The sequence below is a fragment of the Rhizopus delemar genome, genomic scaffold (genome assembly GCF_000149305.1).
Source record: "Rhizopus delemar RA 99-880 supercont3.11 genomic scaffold, whole genome shotgun sequence".
NCBI lineage: Eukaryota > Fungi > Mucoromycota > Mucoromycetes > Mucorales > Rhizopodaceae > Rhizopus > Rhizopus delemar.
This window is the reverse complement of record NW_027137837.1, coordinates 121,213-140,662: the sequence shown is the minus strand read 5'-3', so window position 1 is coordinate 140,662 and position 19,450 is coordinate 121,213. Positions and strand designations below refer to the sequence as shown.

The following is a 19,450-nucleotide window of genomic DNA, read 5'->3' as shown; positions in this document are numbered from 1 at the left end:
TCCCGAAATGTTCAAGATGAGCAGATTATAGGTCGCTTAGCCTTCTCTGGAGCTACTGCTCATGGATACCGCAAGAAATATAATATACAAAGATTTGATGATATTAGCGTACAACATCTCACTTTAACTGATGCTGACAAGTCCCTCATGAAGAGAATGATTATCGTAGGACGATGAAGTTGAGCGATGAGATCTTTGACAACTTTAAGACCATTTATCGAAGCTTTACTTTAACACTCTTTTTGATGTTTAAAAACCTAGGATTTAAAGCCTAATCAAAGAGAAAAAAAATCTTTTTATCAGCAACGCACAGGAAAGCGCTCTTGAATTGGTTTCTTGCTCATAAATACTAGACTATTGAAGAATGACCATCTTCTTTGACGAGTCAAAAGTCAACATTTGGGATTTTAGTAAAGCCGACTTTTATTAAAGTTTTTCATGAGGGCTCATTAAGGCCTTACTATGTAATTTCAGCTGTAAATCAAGGCGATAGAAACATTATATGTATACTTGTATGGCATCTGATGAAGTTGGATATACCTGTGAGAGTTAAGATCAGAGTATGATTAGAGAATGGCGGCTATTATTAGCTATGAAAAGTGGGCTGATCATTTTTATAATAAGTATATTTAGTTGGATAGCTTTAAATGATATTATCGTGCTTTTTAAATCTTTGCTGTGAAAATTACAATTATTTTCTATGCAGAGTATTTTCGGAATGTGAATAATATTACTGCATTAAGTTTTATTCAAAAATAGGTAAATGAATCATCTACCTGGGATCTGGAACAATACAACCAAAAAGCTTTTTGCGGTTGGTATTGGTCGTAAGGATAGTTTTGAAGTTACCATCATGGAATCTTTAGGCCCATTGTTTGTTGAAGATGTTGAGCACTCAGTTGACGATACATGGAATTTGGTAACTATGACAACTAATTCTTTAAGAAATGAGATACTGAAGTATCAAGCTGCCTCAATTGAAACTGCTATAGGATTATCAGCCTCTGGAATACAATGTATCCGTGACAAAATTATGTTGATAAAGACCAGTCTTTTTAATTCTACCAAATGGTAGGCTATTGAATTAAGAAGTGCAATTATTCCGGTAACTTAGGACTCAAGAACTAGTATGATGTCAGTATTTGAGTTGTTAGCCACTCTTCAGGTAAATAGTTTTAACTTTAAAAACATTGATATTTTTATTTATTTTTTTTTTTTCAGAATGAATATGATAACCAAAGAACATCCTGAGAAAGTTACAGCAAGAAAATAGTTTTTTCGAGTGGTGGTAGAGAGCTTCCTGAATTTCAAAAAACACAAAACAAGACAATCGTGGAAGGGCCCCTATCTTGAGAGAAGAGCACACTCAGTTCTTGATCAACTATATTGTTTCGAACGTTGCATCAACTGTTGATCTAGCCCACAATGAGCTGTGTAAAGCTTTCTCAGGCTTAAAAATATCGGTGAATGCCGTTTATAAGCATATGAGAACGAAATGTAACTTATCTTTGAAAAGAGCTGAGATTCTTTGTGAGGAACGTGCTCCAGATACGACTATACGAAAAAGAAAGTTGTATATTGAGAAATACAAAGAGAATAATGTTGACTATCAGAAAAACTGTGTTTTTATAGATAATTCAGGTTTTAATTTGCATATCATGCGAAACCGTGCTTGGGCCCCTAAAACCAACCTGCCAAGGTTGATGTCCCAGCTCAAAAAGGAACTAGTATGACTATCATGGGATGTATTAGTAGTGCTGGTACTATTGACATATCCAAGAGAAACCCTGGAGTATATAAAAAAATCCTTGGAGCATCCAAGGCTATAAGAGCATGAAAAGGAACTAATACAGACCATATCCTTATCTTTTTGAAAAATATGCTGGATAAAGAAGGAATGAAAGAACATTATGTTGTGATGGGACAATGTAAGGATTCATGACAATAACCGAGCGCCTACTTTTATTGAAGCAAAAGGATACAAGCCTTGGTTTTTGCCTCTTTATTTATCATTTCTCAATTCTATTGAAAAATTTTGATTAAAGGTAAAACAACATATCAAAAGGCATCCCTCTGGGCTCTCATGATACCTTGACTCCTCAAATAGTGGCTGCTTTGTCAAACCGTCTCTTGTAAAGATTGTATCGGGTGGATAAAGCATGCAGAGTCCTTCTGGAAATAGATGTTCAAATGAAGAACGACATCTTTAAAAAACTGTTTCAATCTTTTTTTTTTTTGTCCCAATTATGAACTATTTAGCTCCATTATACTTTTAAAAGAGTTTTATTGGTTGGTTTTTAGTATCAATGATTTCTACAGTTCGTCTCTGTTTAATTCAAAATCGTCTCACTAAGAAATTGATCGTCCCAAAAAAGTGCGCCCCAATATTTATTCAAAACCCAATGCTCAAATTGGGAATAGATTGACTGCATTTGCACTGTTTCATTAAAAATTTTTTATATCCAACGGATGGCCGGTCTTTTGTTTCTTCCGAAATGAAAAAAAAGGGTCCATGACCCGAACGGCTAATAGGTTTTTTGATTGACATTCGGAAGAATAGTTTTTTAAGTAAATGAATCTATAATTAGAGTTTTACCATGTCAGTGCACACGAACATGTTTTGATAACATTAATATAAACACGTCGACATGACGACAAAGAATAAATTACATCACATTTATTCTTGCTTGCATACAAAAAGGATGGTAAAGCAACTTGGAAATGAAGCCTATAGGAAGTCTCGGAGAAAGAGCTTTTACTAAAAAAAAATGCTGACAAATGTCGCTGTGAAACATGTCTTGTATTTAATATTACAAAAAAGCATTACAAATCTCGATCAAAGCCACAGTCATTTTTGTCATTAAAAGTGGCTACATTTCGGCGTTGTCGAATAAATATTTTTAATATTAAAAAAAGGGCAAAAAGGTCCAAATAATGCAAGGGAAAAGAGGAATTCAAAAAAGGACAAGACAGACTATCATTCTATAAACTAAATTATATCAGCCTTGTTCTTTAGTCAATAAAGCTTTTTTATATAAAAGATTGACACCAACATCTCGGATGAAAATTAAAAGAGAGACAAGGTTACATTACAAAGACGTATTTTCAGGATTAAAAAAGATTTTTTTTATTAATTACAAAATAAGTTATGAGTAAACTATGTATGAAAAATATGCTTTGGTATAGAAGGGATTCAAAATAGGGGAAAGAAAGGGAGTCGATGGGGATATTATATACAAAAAGGGTTGAAGGGGATAAATATATTGGCAGTTGCTTCACATTTTTTTCTCCTTCATCTTATTTCCCCTTTCTTTTTTTTTTTTTTTTTTTTTTCTTTTTTAAATCAAATAACCTTCTACAAAATCTGTACGCAAAATATCACGGTTACCATCTCTGTATCTAACCATCCATCGACCATCGGGTAATTTAACATAAAAATTAGAATAAGGAAACTCGTTTGTTTTAAGATATGTTGGACTAAATGGAGGAATAATGAGTTGAGAAGGTTCTTCGTGATGAACTAATTGTTTTCTTTGTCGTCTTTGTGTAGATTGACTGTCTAAATCAGAACTCCTTGCTGAAGATAAAGTTGAGCTACTATAATTATCATTGGCCTGATGAGAGAAGCCACTAGAGCGCGTAGAAGATACAGTTGAGCTACAAGCACTTTTCGATTTATGGTGAAATAACTTTTTTCCAATTTTACACCAAATTGAATGTTGAGACTTTGTTGATGGGCAAGTAGATGAGCTTCGTGTATAATCCAACATGTTTGAAATTAAAAGAAAACAAAGATATAAAAGAGGGAAAATCACGAAATAAAAAAGATTAAAATTTTAAAAAAAAAAAAAGCGAGCTGTATTTATATGTGAAATGGAAAAAATTCAAACGATGAGTTTAGCCAATGAAAAGTGTAAAAAAACAGCAAGTGACACCACATGGTTTCTATATCCGGGTTTAAAGCGCCTGTCTAAAGCAAACGGTCCTTTATGACAGAGTTTTTCCGATTGTTTTTTTTCTACTTACAAATCGAATCCTTTGTAAGCATCGTTTTATGTCACTGTTTAAAGCTTTTTTGACGTCAAACTTTTCATATTAAAAATGTCAAAAGTTGCTACACAAACAAAACGTTACACTTTTATGATTACACAATAAAGCATCTGTACAGTCTGTTTAAAAGATCAAGTCATTCTGTCTTCTTTATTTGATAGTTTAATAAAAGAATCGAATTCGATTATAGAATAGAAATAAATAAAAATCCAACCACGGCAGCTGTAATTAAAGTTAATTGACCAATCAAAATGAACGTATTTTTTGACGACATTGTTTTTTATTGTTATCATCACTGATAACACTACAGAAGCATCTGAATAGGTTTATAAACATTCTTGACCGTGTGGATTGTAATATAAAGAACTATAATAAAAGAGTAAGGAGATGCAAAAGCGTCTGAGGTACATTTTTAATAAAGTATGTTTCAGAATAAACTAAATAAATAAAATGGATTTTACAACTTTATCGATCACCACATTGTCAATTAGACAAAAAGGAAAGAATACAAAAGATGAAAGTGTATTCTACATTTCATAAGGGCTTGCTACCACTTTTGATTCTTTTTACAGTCTAGCTATCAAACAGCCTATAGTTTCTTTAATAAAGTAATATTGTTTCTTCTATTCGTATTATAATCATTTAAACTGTGCAGTATACAAAAGACTATGTTGATTTCTTTAAAAACAATACAAAAAGAACAAACTGTTAATCGACTTCAAATTACCTTTAAACTTGATAAATAATATCTTTAAGTTTCTTTTTTTTTCTTTTCTTTTCTTTTTTTTTTTTTTTTTTTTTTTTTTTTTTTTTTTTTACACTCAATAAAAAAATCTGTTATTGCCAATCACTTGCACTATCAGGTCATCAAGTTGAAATTTACCATTTTTACATAAAACATTTGGATTCTAGAAATCACATAAGTTCATTATTCAAGGACTATATATAAATCGCTTTGTTACCTTAACATGACCATGCATCGGCATTAAATAAATAATTTATGACCTAAACTGACATGAACTTCATCAAAAATTCAATTTAAACATTGGTTATTTATTGTATGAAAAGTAAATAAATTTTAATGAAAGGCCATTAAAGAGAAATTTTGGTGATAAAGTCCTCATATTCCTCTTATATAATCATACTCTTCCCATCCTAATACACGGGAAGAAGGAGAGGGGGGGGACAATAGTATGTTGTTTATCTGTAATTTATTTGATTACGATAATTGCGCTTCTTTAATGTCTGCTTACATATGATCTCATCATGATATCCTTCAGTCTTTTCTTTTTTTTTTATCAATCTTACAAGGAAAGGAATAAGTCAAAGACTTACAATCAAGTTTAAATCGCATATTAGGATTTCAATAGTAAACACCTGGTTTTTAAGCCATGACTTCAAGTTGCTTCTTATGTAGAATAAGAAACCTATACTTGTTTCGCATTGCCAACTTTTGAAATAATCACTTTAACCCAACAAATCTATCTGTTTAGATCTGTTAAAAAACTCAGCAATAGAAAGATGACAAACTGCTGGCATATTTTTGCTTTCCTTGATCCCCGTGTTTCTTATACTAACCAAAAAAATAACTTTTAGAGTAATAAATATAACATTCACTTTCTTTAAAAAAAGTCTTGCGCTGAACAGAGTTATCTTTTCTCTTTTACAAAGACGACCCTAGTATCTTGATCACTTTAAGAGCATATAACCTTCATTCCGACATTCACTGCTATTTGTCATTAAGGAGGAAAGAGATAATTATTGTTATTTGACAACTTCTTTTTGTTGGTCATAGCTCTGTAATTATCCTAAACCTCATGCCTGTTTGAGCCATAAAGGTATATTTATGATATATTCTTCTGCAGAACGTGGATCTCAATAAAAGAACAATAGTCTCACTATCTTCATATCCTTCCGATTTATTTATTTTTCATTTCACAGAGTCTTCTCTTACTCTTTCACTTTTGGTATATAGCTCTCGATATAGCCACTTGTTTGAGAATCTCATGCTTACATGACTATTTGTTAACACGGAATAAAACTCTTATCAACCCAAGCCGTCATGGTTACATTGTACGACTACTAAATTTAGAGTATGTGTGGGATGTGCCCTTTTTTAATTTATCAAACGCTTAATACAGGATTTCCCGACTGAGATTTTTTCATTTTGCCGAATCAAATAAAAGGAATGGCTGGCTGGAGTACATAATTTCGCTGATTTTGTCAAGTAAATTGGCCACTTCATTTTATTTCTTATTTTATAATTTACAAGTTTATTATTCTTTTTTGACAGAGAGGAATTAATGAAAGGGAATGCTCAACCCAACCAGAAAAATCCTCTTGCGAAATTGTTTTGGCGACCTCAATTACTCTATCAGGTATCATTTAGCCATCTTTGAAGCGACTTCTGCGTAAGAATGCTTTTGATTTACTTCAACATTCTTCGATAGAGTTTAAGAATGGTGAATATGGAGGAAAATAGACAGAGTGGTAGTCTCTTTTACTGAAGGTTTCTTTCAGCTCTTTAGAATGGTAGATAGATGCATTATCCCATGACCAAATTATATCCTTCCATCTTGCTTTGAAGAAGGTATATCTGATTGTCCAGGGGTCTTTCGTTTCTTATAACTAGTGGGAGTCGAACAGAGAGGAATACCAGACCTCGGTGATAAATTGCGTCAAAGATCGTCAATGGCTTTCCTCTTTGTGCAGGCACGCGAACATTAACTGGATCTTCTTTTTCTTGACCAAGCCATATTCTGAATTATATGCATATAAAAGCCCAGCCTCGTCAATGAAAACTGAGTTTCTCGCAAAATTATCCATCTTCAAAGCCCATCCGTCAGCCAATGCCTTACGAAGCTCTATGACACGATCAGAATTTCTATTATCACTGTTCAACCAGACTCGTTTAAGCGAAAGCAAGCATTGCTCTCTTATGTGCTCATAAGCAGTTGTTTTTGACATATTGAACCACTCAAGCTGCCTACAAAGGGCATCTACTGTTTGATCTACTACAGCTTGGGGGATTTTCCTCCAAACTTTTATTTCCTCTATTTTAATTATAGGTGAAATGGCAACCATACATTGACAAAATCATTCGAAATTTACCTGCTTTTGTCAAAAACAATTTGAGACCACTAATGGTTTTCATCGTCATTATAGCAGAAGCAGATGCTCTAGAATAGTTAATTATAAACGATCAGAGAGACCTGAAATTCCTGATAATAGACATCTTACGAAAATGTCTCTTCATCGGGCCAAGCAAAGGTAAATCATTTTAGATGACAACGTTAGTCTTTTTGCATCATTTTTTATTTATTTATTTTCAGGAGATGCATGTACATGATAATAAATGGGATAATTTTAGCTTTTGTTCTGGCAGCTCAGAAACTATAAGATTAATGGCCTCTTTATTTATTGAAATTTTTGACAAATGCTATCAAAATATGAAAGAAAAAAAGAAATGAAGGATAATCTCAGAACGCGTAGTAGAAGATGTTCTTTACAACTACTTAACGAATATAGAACGTGAAAAGTAATGAAGTTGAATAGATTTAATACAATATTTCTACTCACTGTAACATTTCCTTCAATAATTCTCTGCACTCATTTATCTTAGATGTGTCTGTCCCAAATGTAAAGGACCTTTTTCTTGCTGATGAATGAGAAGAAATTATAAGTACAAACAGCAAATAAAGCAGTGTCACAATATCGAAAGATGTTATTTCACTTTAAATAATTTAAATAAAGTAATACAAAATCACCACGACTATAAGAACAAAGCAACTTAGCATCCTTTTAGTAGATATGTATATTACTCTTAAAAGTTATATATAACAGTTGAGTTATTTATTTTAATTTACTAACTGAATAATTTCACTACTATTTTTCCATCTCAAATACGATAAAGGCAACGTTCTACAAACTTATTAAACATGCTCCTGCTCCATCAAAACCAATTTGAGAACGAAACTTGAAAAAGAAAAAGGCCAAACTATAGTAATCAATCCAGTCAAGTTAACTCCCGACGCGCAGGACATCATTGCTGATTAAATAATAATTAGTCTCAAAATCATATTTCCATTTTGGTAAAAAAAAAATAGCACCTATGCTGCGCTTCGGTTAATTTTTAAACCTTCATAATGATTCGGTATCTACGCGCCAAAAAAGAAGATAAAATGTTCTTGGCTACTTTTTAGCTCTATTTTAGTTTTAGTCCTATGATTTAACAATGTTTTAGCCTCCGTTTTAGCTTTCCATGGATTTTAATATATTTAATGAGCTTCCAAAAGGCTTCTCAATCAAAACATAACGCGCATTTTATGATTTAACAGCCTTGTTTGTTTTACAAGATAGATTCGACTGGTTTATGAAATGAAAAGACAGATACTTAGGCTTCACCGAAGACTGTATTTTTATAGACGAAGTAGGTTTTAACATCGATATAAAGTTTAACTGGGCAAGATCTGCTAGTGGGTTTTGTGTAGTTGTAAAGACAGCCAAAACAAGATCAACCCAATCCAAATTACACCATTTTCAAAAAGTAAAGTCGCATTTTTACACTTTATAATACAATATATACAAAAAAGCGACGAGTAAATGCGACATCTATTCCTTGAAACAGCGTAGTTCCAGTTGAAAAAGAAATCCCAATAACAAGAGCAAAAAAAAGTAGCAGTCGATACTGACGATAGGGCCATTGGCGAAAAAGTAGATGATGAACCGGTTGATAAGACTACTGTTGACAATCTTATATCAAAAGGTACTACCGCCCCCTGTTTTATCAAGTTCATGAACGAGCTGCTCGAAATCATGGATAAAGGTAAGACTTTTAAAACTTCTATCCCATCATGGACAATGCTTTTATTCATAAATCTCAGTCACTCAAACGAAAGATAGAAAGCAAAGGTCATCAGGTAGATTTCCTTCCTTCTTACTCATCTACACTCAATCGATCGAGCAATTCTGGGCAATAGTGAAGGGAAAAATGAAGCGTAATCATATATTGACCAAAGAAAACCTTTCCTGTAGAATCGCCGATACTTCCAATAGCGTTCCTATTAGTGCGCTTTATGGTTTTTGTTCTCATTCTAAATGTCAAATTAATAATTATTATACTAAAATGTTTGAAATAAAGTAATACATTTGTTCATATCCACTATTAAAACGATAATTACACTACGATAATATTCTTTTTATAAGTGGCAATGCTTTTTGCTTGGAATCAATAATAGAATTTTTGGTTAGCGATAAATGTATTTCAGAAGCCAATGATTAATTTTTTTAAAAACGATAGATATTCAAAAAAACCAATAATATTTATTAACCGGACTGTATATTAAGTGTGATACAACGACTTCTTTATTTTTTATCAGGACTTTAAGAAGAATGAAATAAGAGAGTTTTTTTGTTCTGTTTTAGTAATACGCTTATCAAGGTAATCTTTGTTGGCCCCTTCTTTTGCTATGAACACCAGGATGTGCCACCAAAGCGTGTGAACATTTCGCGTGCTTGTCTGTTGATCTTCATCTCTAACTTTAATGATAAGGTTTGCTATTTTTCTTGTAACACACAAAGCACCAGTAAATGTGTGTAACAAACTATCAAAACAAACCATTCTGAAACACCAATCAATAGCACTAATCTATCCTTCTTTCAGTTTTCTTTTATCACAAACTTTCCTGTTTTTTTTTGCTTAAGACAGTTTTTTAATAGGAAAAAAGGAAAAAAAGAATTGGTCTTAGTCACTTTAGTAAGTTACTGATAATAATTAATTTTATATACTATTGGTCAGGGATATGAACTTGCTCACACGACACCCAGGCTTTAAACGGAAAATTTTCTTGTCCTACACTGTTTTATTGTTCAGATAACTAATCTACTTTCTTTTCTTTCTTTCTTTCTTCTTTTAATGGAAATGATGGAAGTTGGCAGAAAAGGAAGCCATTCCACATCACATTCTGCTCCTTCAACACCTTATCCAAGCACAAGCAGACCATGTTCAATAAGTACCTCTTCATCAAATGCATCTGTTGCCTCGGATCCCTTTAATATGTCATTCCTTACTGATAACAACAAGTACTATAAACAACTCGTAGAAGACCTTTCTATCATTGACAATGTATACGATATATTTGAAGAAGAATTCGGATTCGAGTTTAATGGTAAAAAACTCTTTAAAATAGTTTCTAATAGACAATTAATTATTTATTAAAACAAGAAAAGATAAAGAAGTCCTTGATTCAGCACGACACGCTGTATATAAACAACAAATCATCAACCAAATAATACAGTCTGAGACGAATTATGTGAATGAACTTTATGATTTTCAAGAAACCTATGCGACTGAAATACAAAAATGGTTGGATTTGCCAGAGGATAAAGAGAATTTTGCAAAGTTGAAATCAACTGCAAAAAAGACATTAGAAGCGTTCTTTCAAAGTCTTCATGGGTTGTCAATTTTACACACAGACTTTTTGAAAAAAGTCAGTAATAGGTTAGGAGTTTAAAAAATAAATATGTGTTATTCAACCTTTGCTGCTTTATAGATTCAAGATATGGGGTCCAACACAACTTATTTCAGACATTCTTAATGATTTTGTATGGATTGCACCATAATTCATATATCAGTGTTTTAACCATCATTTTATAGTACAAACAACTTACAGTCTATGATTCATTCATTTCACAACATCCTGAATTTGTAATGGCACTAGATATTCTCCATAGATTACCTTCCTTGACAAAATTTTTGGAGGCAAGTAAAGAATGGTTAGAGTGACTTAATGTATTCCTTATATGTTTTATTATAGCAAGCAAAGTCTCAAGAAAGTAAACAAAGACAATCTTCTTTAAAGATAGCAGACATGACACATTATCTTCAAATACCGATAAATCGTATAACCTCGTACTCTAAAACGGTTCAGCAACTAAAAAATTACAGCGATCCTTCAAACCCTGATTATTCTTCTCTCGAGCAGATTACTGAAAAATTTGTAGCTTTAGAACAGGGATGGTTTGAAAGGTATATATATATAAAAAAAAAAAAGAATAACAAGCGGATTCATATTTTATAATAAAGGAAACAAAATTGCCAGGCCCACTTAATGGTACTGGAAATCTATCGAAGTGTTGAAAATTGCCCTGTGACTGTTACTCTCAATCGAAGACTCATACTTTACTCTGACCTCATCAAAGTCGATTTAGAAGATGTTACTGCTACATCGGACGTGAGAACGTACTACCTTTATTCGGATCACTTAATCTATTGTAGAAAACAAAAGGACAAAAAAGATGGTCCTCGAAAATTGGTCTACAAAGGAAGCTTGAACTTGCGTGGTGCTGAAATACGAAATTTACAGCCCGTACTTGTAACAAAAATGTGTGAACCCAAGAAACCTTTGTTTAAAATTAAAAAGAAGCCTGCTGATACTGTTTCTTTACCGGGTGTTGAGGCTTTTGGATTTGAGCTTATCACTTCAGAAGCCAATATCGATGCTGTTGCACCTATGTACTTTTCAAACGCGAGTATGCCCCCTCAAATGTCCTCAGGTCCCATTAAAAGACGTCATATCCTGAGAACTAAAAGTTTGGAAGAACAAAAGACATGGTACGCTGCTATCGAGAAAGTAATTAAAACTTTCAATCAGTCTTCTCAAAAACACTAATAACCACACTGATATTCTTCCTTCTTCCCTTCCTCTCCTTGATCTTGATTGTATGCTTACACTCATTTATATCTTATTTACAAAACTAATTTTAAAACCCACATGGTTTTAAAGAAAATATTATTGCATTTTTTAATAAATAATTAGGCTTATTATTTTTATGTAAAATCAAGTTTTTCCTGACCTGTTGAAGTATACAACTATCAACCTTTAAAAGGCATATGTTGATGTTTAGCCTTTTCTTCACATAATATCTTTAATGACATTGAAAGTTTGAGCAAGATAGAATGAGAGAAAAAAGAGGCAGACTCATTGATTATGCGGATCCTATCGCTGTATGATTATATCGATAAAGAAGAAACGTGTAATAAACAGTTTATACATAATGAGAGAGGGGGGGATGGTTTATTGAATTCTAATAATGCTAATTACAACTTTTGCTTGGTTTCTATTACTTGAATGGACTGAATGACATCACCGGGTTGAAATCCATTGAAGCCTTCAAAAGACATACCACATTCTAGGCCTTTCTTTGCTTCCATGATATCTTTCTTTACTTGACGCAGTGCATCCAATTGTCCTATTACATTGATATCAAATAAGCATTTTATTTACAGAGATGCATTTATTTAAAGCTTACCTTCCCACACTGTCTCTCTATCGCGTACCACTCTTACTTTGCCATTACGATGAATGGTACCATTTGTCACACGACATCCAGCAACAGGACGAGTCTCTCTTCCTTTGATGTTGATGTCAAATATTTGTAAAACAGAAGCTTCACCAACAACTTGTGTTGTAATGATCGGTGGCAGCATATCTCCTAGTTTATCTTTTACATCCTCCAACAATTTATAAATAATCGAATAGGATCTGACAGGTACGCCGATTCTAGCGGCCTCGGCTTGAATTTTCTTGTCAGCCTTAACATTAAATCCAATCACTTGTCCTTCACAGGCTGCAGCTAATTGAACATCACCTTCCGATATGTTACCAACGCCACTGTGTACTACCTTTACTCTGATTTGCTTATTTTGCAAGCCAGCTAAAGAATCCACCACTGCCTCAACTGTACCACTTACATCTCCTGTCAAGATTAAAAAGAGGGTTATTCATATGTGTGGTTTCATATTTGCTCTCTTACCTTTCACAACAGCTCGAAATTCAAGTATGTCCTTTTCAGTGTTGTTTTCTTTATCTTCACTGGCCTGAAGTGCGCTAAGTCGTTTATTAAGTGATACAGGCACTACATCAGTAAGACCACGTTGATACATGTACATTTCTTTTTGATACTCTTTTTCAATTAAACGCTCCTGTTCCAATTGTTCTCTTTGTTGCCTTCTCTTATCATTAATAACCTCTAAATCTTGAAGTTGCTTATCACGCTGATGTCGTGCAATACGATTATCAACTGCAGTTTTTGCCAAATTCTATTTCAATGTGAGAGGTATTGCTTTTTCAAAATAAAGAAAACCATTGATTAATTACCTCATCTTTTGCTTGTAGCATTTCATCCCCTGCTTGTGGGACATCCTTCCACCCAATTACCTTTACAGGCATACCAGGCGTAGCCTCCTTGACTATTTTGCCTTGGTGGTCTGTCATTGTACGCACTCTGCACCAAGTCTCACCAGCAACAACGACAGCACCTGGTTTCAAGGTTCCTCTTTGCACGAGCACTGTTGCTACGTTACCTCTTCCTTTCTCGATTTGTGACTCAATCACGACACCTTCGGCTGTGTTTGCCCTTTCAGCCTTTAACTCCAAAATTTCAGAAAGCGTCACGATCGTCTCTTCCAACTGATCCAAATTCTTTCCTGTCAGCCCAGACACTTCAACACAGGGCACATCTCCTCCAATTTCTTCCAGATGAACATTATAACGCGTCAATTCTTGTTTTACGCGAGATGGATCGACGCCTGGTTTATCACATTTGTTAATCGCAACAACAATAGGTACATTGGCTGCCTGAGCATGTCGAATCGCTTCTTGTGTTTGAGGCATCACACCATCATCGGCGGCTACAACCAAGACAACAATATCCGTTACTTGTGCTCCTCTCTGTCTCATTGCTGAAAAAGCCGCGTGACCTGGTGTATCCAAAAAGGTGATTGTCTTGTTGGAAGGCAATTTCACTAAATAGAAGAATGAATAATAACATTTTTGCTGCTGCTGTGGTTTGTGAATTACCAGAGAATGCACCAATATGTTGTGTGATACCACCTGCTTCACCTGAAGCTACAGATGATTTACGAAGCGTGTCCAATAAAGTAGTCTTTCCATGATCTACGTGGCCCATAATGGTTACGATGGGCGGACGATCTTTTAATAGATTTGGATCTTCAACGGGTGGTCTATCATTATGCCTTTTAAATTATAGTTCTTTTGTTGTTTGTAATGTATTATTTACCTTGGATATAAGTCAAACGATTGTCTTGCATCTACAATAGGATTCATATTTAATTGCATTGCAATAAGACTTGATTCATCTGCATTAAGCACTATACAAAAACAACATTAAAAACTCTTATAAAATAATGCCCTTTCTTTTTTTTTTTTTTTTTTTACTGCGATCGTGAGAAGTGTTTCCCATATTTAGTTCTTCCATTGTTCTAATCACTTGCTCTACATACAAAAAGTTAGCATTCTTTATTTTGTTTGTGAAAGTATCATTACCAAATCGAACACCTAATACGCGAGACAAGTTGGCTGTGTTGATGATTTCTGGAATGTAAACATCTTTCATTTGTTGGTTCATTGCCTTTTGCTCTCTTGCCTTTTGCTTCGCTTTCCTTTCCTCGATATATCTACGCTGCCTTTCCTCTTCTTTTGCTAAGGCTGCCAGTTCTTCTTCTTTCTTCTTACGTTCTTTTCTTTGTGCTACCGTCTCCGATCGCTTAGGAGCAGGTTTTGAAAACTTGTTGACATGACGATCGTGCAACTTGGGTGTTTCTTCTGGGTACTTGTCTGCATGTTTGTCCACAGGCCGACTCCAATCTCTCTTGGGTGCAGTGCGCTTGCCTTGTTGAGGTATACTCCAATCTCTCTTTGTCAATACTCGCTTTGTGTTGTTGTTGACATTTGACATTGGTTTACCTAAATCGGCTTTTTGCTGAAGTAATCTAGCTGTAGTCCTAAGGTACATAGGCCTTCCTTGTGCCCATTTGCTCTGTTGTTGAATCAGTGATAAAAATTTTGTGCTCATAATAAAACAACAAGGGTCTTAATATACTTTTTTTTTACTGCAGCCTTTTTTACTTCAAATTCGGACAAACTTAAATTTTTTCAAGACAGATTAAGATTGGAGCTCAGACAGCATTTGCAACTCTTTGAAGACAAAAAAGCAGAAAAATTTGAACGTCTTCTTTAAACTTCTACATAATCAAATGGATAAAAAAGGATTAGGGAAACTAATACAGAAAACTTTATATAATTAGAGATGTTGAAAATTCATCTAAAGTTCATGATACATACATTTTATTTTGCTCATAAGAACTTAAAACGTCTCTTTTAATATAAAATAACTCTTAATGGTAGAAGGCAAGACTTGTTGTGGTCTGTCTTGATTTAATATGTCTTGTGAAGCAGTAGGAGACTTCCTAGCTTTTCTTAAATACTTAAGCTTGCGTTTGTGAATTCGGCAACAGTATGTCCACTGGTACGACAACTCAATAAACACGGGATAAGAGTTTTCTTTGGATAATCAGAAACGATAGGTTCTTCAGCTTGAGAGTATCGGCAACAAAAGTCGTTTGGGAGAGTTCTCTATCCTGTAAAAATCGATCAGAAAAAATTGATTATAGATAAAAGGTCAATATGTTAGTAGTATGTTGTAGGTCTTCTGCTGTAAAAAAAAAAGAGAATTTGAGGGTTTTATTTTTCCGTATTTTGATGAATTTTGCAATAAATTTGCTACATTAACCTGCTTCATTTATTGACAAAACTATCACCAGGCCTCTTGTCGTTTCCGTAAAGTCAATCGCTTCAGTTTGGATTTGGTTTATTATTTGATAAAGGGCACGTTTAACATATCAATTTTTAGTAGGGGCTTTATAAAAGCAATGTCCATCGACATCTTGATACTGTCGTTCTTTCTAGTCTTACTTCCATAAGGCTTCATGATTTGGAAAAAGAATTTAGTAGGCGAATTAAAATGCAAGTTCATTAAATGTAAACTTGGCTTTGTTTTTGTCTAAACATGATCTTTAATTCAAGGTCCAATTGAGTGCATAAAAATAAGAATTACATAAATGTCCGACCGGAACAGGTCATTCCGTTAGGAAGTTAATGCTAAGAAAAACCCTTTTGGGGTCAAGGATAAAAAGTGTAAAAGGGAAAGGGATGAGTAGAAAAATTGACGGATTATAAAGAGCTTCTGACCATGTGGATGCTTGGTAGGGATCGGTTTGTCTTGGTACAGCTGGTTTAATTCGTGCAGTATTGAGTATATAATTGACCATCGCTGTAACCAGGAGAGGTTAACCGAGAGGGAATCAAAGGAAGTAGTAGGAGCCTATTCATAAGAAATGATAATGGACCTTCTACGGTTTCGAGCATAAATAAGCATCGGTGCATAGTAAGGCAGTCGATGGCTTACTTTGTTTTTGGATCGGTTGACTTCATTTTTGGATATAAAATTTTTTGGACAACATCAAATTTTAAAATTGTAACTTTATTTTTGAAATGATTAAGGTGTTTTCAGGACAACCCATCTGGACTGATTTAATTACAAAAAAGAGGAAAAAAAATAGTATCTCTTCAAGAGCAAAAGCAAAATCGATCGAGAATATGATTGTATGATAAAAGGAAAGAAAGATCTCCTTGTTGATTGTTTAAATCCTTTAAGCAATTAGAGGGACCGAATACCTTGTGATATAGTGCTGTTGGCGATCACTGTCCGCGGGTGGATTAATGCTAAGAAACAGGAGTTGGCGACGGAATAAATAGTCCAACATTAACTTTCCTTCAAATGAGAAAGTTTGGCTCGTTAAGTACAGGACTTTTTTATTGGATACAAGTTATAGATTCAGTAAGTGCTTGTTTAAGCGCGAAATTGGTGTGTCGTTGATATGACTTGTTTTAATTCAGTTGTGAGATACTGATAACGTCAAAGGCCGTCTTGGATGCTGTTGTTGATGCTGAATTGAGAGAGATGTGTTCATTTGTGTCATTGATTAAGGATATTTATGGCACTTGAAAATGTTATTCAGCTCTTTTGGTATGTCAAATGACGTAGACGATTAGTGAGTAACATTAAAGCTGTAAGAAGAACCCAAAATAAAAGAGCTGAAATCTTCAAAGTTGAAAATAATTAATGCGAAAGAAAGGTTGAAGGAAGGCTTAAGCGCATTTATCAAGACTATTAAGGGCATGCTCTCTGTATTGATAATACCAAAATTCAAAAAAGATGCAAAAAGACATAATCATTTAGATTTCTTGCATTTGCTTTTAACATGTGGTTGATATGTAAGAATACCTTATGTGAGTAGTAATGGAGATAATATGATGGAAACTCTACTCTTTTTTTAGTTGTTTCACACTTGAAGTGCGCAGTGCTGTTCAAATTAACATTAATAATGAAATTTTTTCATTAAACAGCCTTCAGTTGTGTTGTTGTTGAAGAAGGATCCCCAATTGCATGCTTATAAGGAACTGATCATTAAAAAGGTTTTTACTGTGTGATTAATATGACATTTATATGATTACAAATATTTAACATGTAATAGTAAAGTATTGGTAATAAAATAGCTTTGTACAAAACAATGTAAAAAGCAATTTATTATTGTTTATTGAACATGCAAATAATTAAATGAATTGAGTAAATCCAAATCAAATAATACTGGCTCTACTTCAATTCCAAGAAGGCCCTTTGTTGAATGTTCATCATTTATTCTTTTACTTATAAACTCTTGCGATAAGGATTGCACTTTTTGGATACCTATTTCTGATATTACTCCTACATTTGAATTGAAATTAGAGTTGAGACTAGAGCAAAGTAAAGCTTCTTGAATATAAATATGCTTTTTAGTTACTATCAATGCTTCTTTTAAAGTAAACTATATTTTATATTAGTTCATTGTGTGCCTTATTTTCAAAATGAAGATATTACCCATCTTCTTTCTCTCTTTTTTCTTTCCGGATACTTCTTGACAACTTCATTGATTTGCATTTCAAATATCCAATGATGAGCTTTTAGCTTTCTCTTCTTTTTTGTACGCTCTTCAAATACACCAAGTTGTTTGGTAATGGTGCCCTTGATGCCAGCTTCTTCCCATGTTTCTCGTTGAGCAGCATGCTGTTGAGTCTCATCAACTTCCCATCCTCCTTTAGGCTACATATAATGATCAATCAACCTTGTTTCCCTATACGATTATGAATCACTTACCAAAACCCAAGCATTTCTCTTCTTTCTACTTGAAATAAGTAATACGCGACGATTCTTCATGTCAAGAGGCAAACATCCAGCCACTTGCCTAATTTTATTTCCGTCTAAGACGTCTTTGTCATGACCATGCCTTTTCTTCTTTGTGTAGTCTGCAAAATCATGAGCTACAGTCTGTAGTTCTAATGGTGGCGTCATTTCAAGCTTCATGTCCATATTGTTTAAAGAGAATTGTAATGGAAAATAAAGAAAATCAAGCCCTTTTTATGCTATTTAATATCTTTATAATAAAACAGCTCAACATATCACAAGAGTTTCGCCAAGACGCGAGTTGTTATATTTTTTCCTATTAACCACACCATGAATGTTTCACAATGATTATCCATTCAATCAAGCCACACGCGCAAAGATGATTTTTAAAATGTTTTACTGAGCTTTAAGTGGCATCGCCTGACAGCGTTAAGAGGGTTTGCAGTGCATCTTTCCATAATTCTTGGCGATAGAATATATACAACGTTACAATCAAATTAAGTAAATGTTATAAGGCTTGTATTATTATACAATTGCTATAAATATGATGTTTTATGTTTTTAAATAATGGCTTAAATAACAATGTCTCTAATGAAAGTATAATTTAACATGTATTTCCGTATAATGAGCAGCATTGATTTCTGGTTCTATGTGGTATGTTAAAAAAAATATACAGCTAAGTGCTTTATTATCTGTATTACATATTGGATGAAACATGAGGCATTCATTGTACGCTTATGGTAGGAAGCCCCAATTTATGGTAAAGCGGACTTCATTCAACTATTTTTGTCTTTGTTTCCACAAAGACAGGTAAAGTATGTGTGGTTCCAAGTTTAATAAAAATAATTTATTTTACAAAAAAAAAAAAAAAAGAAAAAAAATAGCTAAAGTACCATCAATTCCTTTCATAAAGGGATATTCAGCACCTTTCTGATAAAAAAAATAAAAAAAAAGTTTATTCTAGTGAATTGACAAATGAACAAGGCCCTGTGATTAGGATCGACAGCTTCTGTGAAGCTTAAAAAGGGAAAGTCTAGGCTCGATTGAATTTATCAATATAATATAAACTCAATTATTAGGTGATAAGCTCACTTAAAATTCATAGGTCTTGTTGGTCTCTTTGTTCAAGAGCGTAGCTCTTTCCATATGTCATTTGTATGGGCGATGTATCCGGCGATGTATCCGTGGAGCTTTTAAAAAAGGTCTTTATTATTGGAAATCCTCTAAATATAAAAACAGTAACCTAATGACAGGGTTAATATTTTTAATTTTATATCACATTTGCCATAAAGAAATTCGAAAATGAACAATATGAAGA

At 33.6% G+C, this 19,450-nt stretch overlaps 7 protein-coding genes across 7 annotated transcripts; 3 read left to right on the top strand and 4 right to left on the bottom strand.

Moving 5' to 3' along the window:
• Nucleotides 1–763: 763 nt before the first annotated feature.
• RO3G_12717 (uncharacterized protein) lies at nucleotides 764–1,251 on the top strand (the record flags this gene model as incomplete). The annotated part of the gene is made up of 3 exons (XM_067667301.1): nucleotides 764–919; nucleotides 1,115–1,165; nucleotides 1,222–1,251. 3 exons carry the CDS (start codon nucleotides 764–766, stop codon nucleotides 1,249–1,251), a joined length of 237 nt encoding a protein of 78 aa, XP_067523402.1.
• Nucleotides 1,252–3,338: 2,087 nt separating this feature from the next.
• On the bottom strand, nucleotides 3,339–3,770 carry RO3G_12716 (uncharacterized protein; the record flags this gene model as incomplete). Its single annotated transcript, XM_067667300.1, has 1 exon — nucleotides 3,339–3,770. The coding sequence occupies one exon, from the start codon at nucleotides 3,768–3,770 to the stop codon at nucleotides 3,339–3,341; it is 432 nt and encodes a 143-aa protein (XP_067523401.1).
• Nucleotides 3,771–6,738: 2,968 nt separating this feature from the next.
• RO3G_12715 (uncharacterized protein) lies at nucleotides 6,739–7,210 on the bottom strand (the record flags this gene model as incomplete). Its single annotated transcript, XM_067667299.1, has 2 exons — nucleotides 6,739–7,103; nucleotides 7,162–7,210. The coding sequence occupies 2 exons, from the start codon at nucleotides 7,208–7,210 to the stop codon at nucleotides 6,739–6,741; spliced, it is 414 nt and encodes a 137-aa protein (XP_067523400.1).
• Nucleotides 7,211–11,159: 3,949 nt separating this feature from the next.
• RO3G_12714 (uncharacterized protein) lies at nucleotides 11,160–11,720 on the top strand (the record flags this gene model as incomplete). The annotated part of the gene is made up of 1 exon (XM_067667298.1): nucleotides 11,160–11,720. One exon carries the CDS (start codon nucleotides 11,160–11,162, stop codon nucleotides 11,718–11,720), a length of 561 nt encoding a protein of 186 aa, XP_067523399.1.
• A 428-nt stretch (nucleotides 11,721–12,148) lies between these two features.
• Nucleotides 12,149–14,808, bottom strand: RO3G_12713 (translation initiation factor IF-2; the record flags this gene model as incomplete). The annotated part of the gene is made up of 8 exons (XM_067667297.1): nucleotides 12,149–12,300; nucleotides 12,361–12,807; nucleotides 12,865–13,150; nucleotides 13,269–13,855; nucleotides 13,911–14,074; nucleotides 14,131–14,221; nucleotides 14,289–14,345; nucleotides 14,397–14,808. The coding sequence occupies 8 exons, from the start codon at nucleotides 14,806–14,808 to the stop codon at nucleotides 12,149–12,151; spliced, it is 2,196 nt and encodes a 731-aa protein (XP_067523398.1).
• Nucleotides 14,809–17,693: 2,885 nt separating this feature from the next.
• Nucleotides 17,694–18,318, bottom strand: RO3G_12712 (uncharacterized protein; the record flags this gene model as incomplete). The annotated part of the gene is made up of 3 exons (XM_067667296.1): nucleotides 17,694–17,705; nucleotides 17,830–18,051; nucleotides 18,106–18,318. 3 exons carry the CDS (start codon nucleotides 18,316–18,318, stop codon nucleotides 17,694–17,696), a joined length of 447 nt encoding a protein of 148 aa, XP_067523397.1.
• A 529-nt stretch (nucleotides 18,319–18,847) lies between these two features.
• Nucleotides 18,848–19,154, top strand: RO3G_12711 (uncharacterized protein; the record flags this gene model as incomplete). Its single annotated transcript, XM_067667295.1, has 2 exons — nucleotides 18,848–18,942; nucleotides 19,097–19,154. The coding sequence occupies 2 exons, from the start codon at nucleotides 18,848–18,850 to the stop codon at nucleotides 19,152–19,154; spliced, it is 153 nt and encodes a 50-aa protein (XP_067523396.1).
• Between the last annotated feature and the right edge of the window lie 296 nt (nucleotides 19,155–19,450).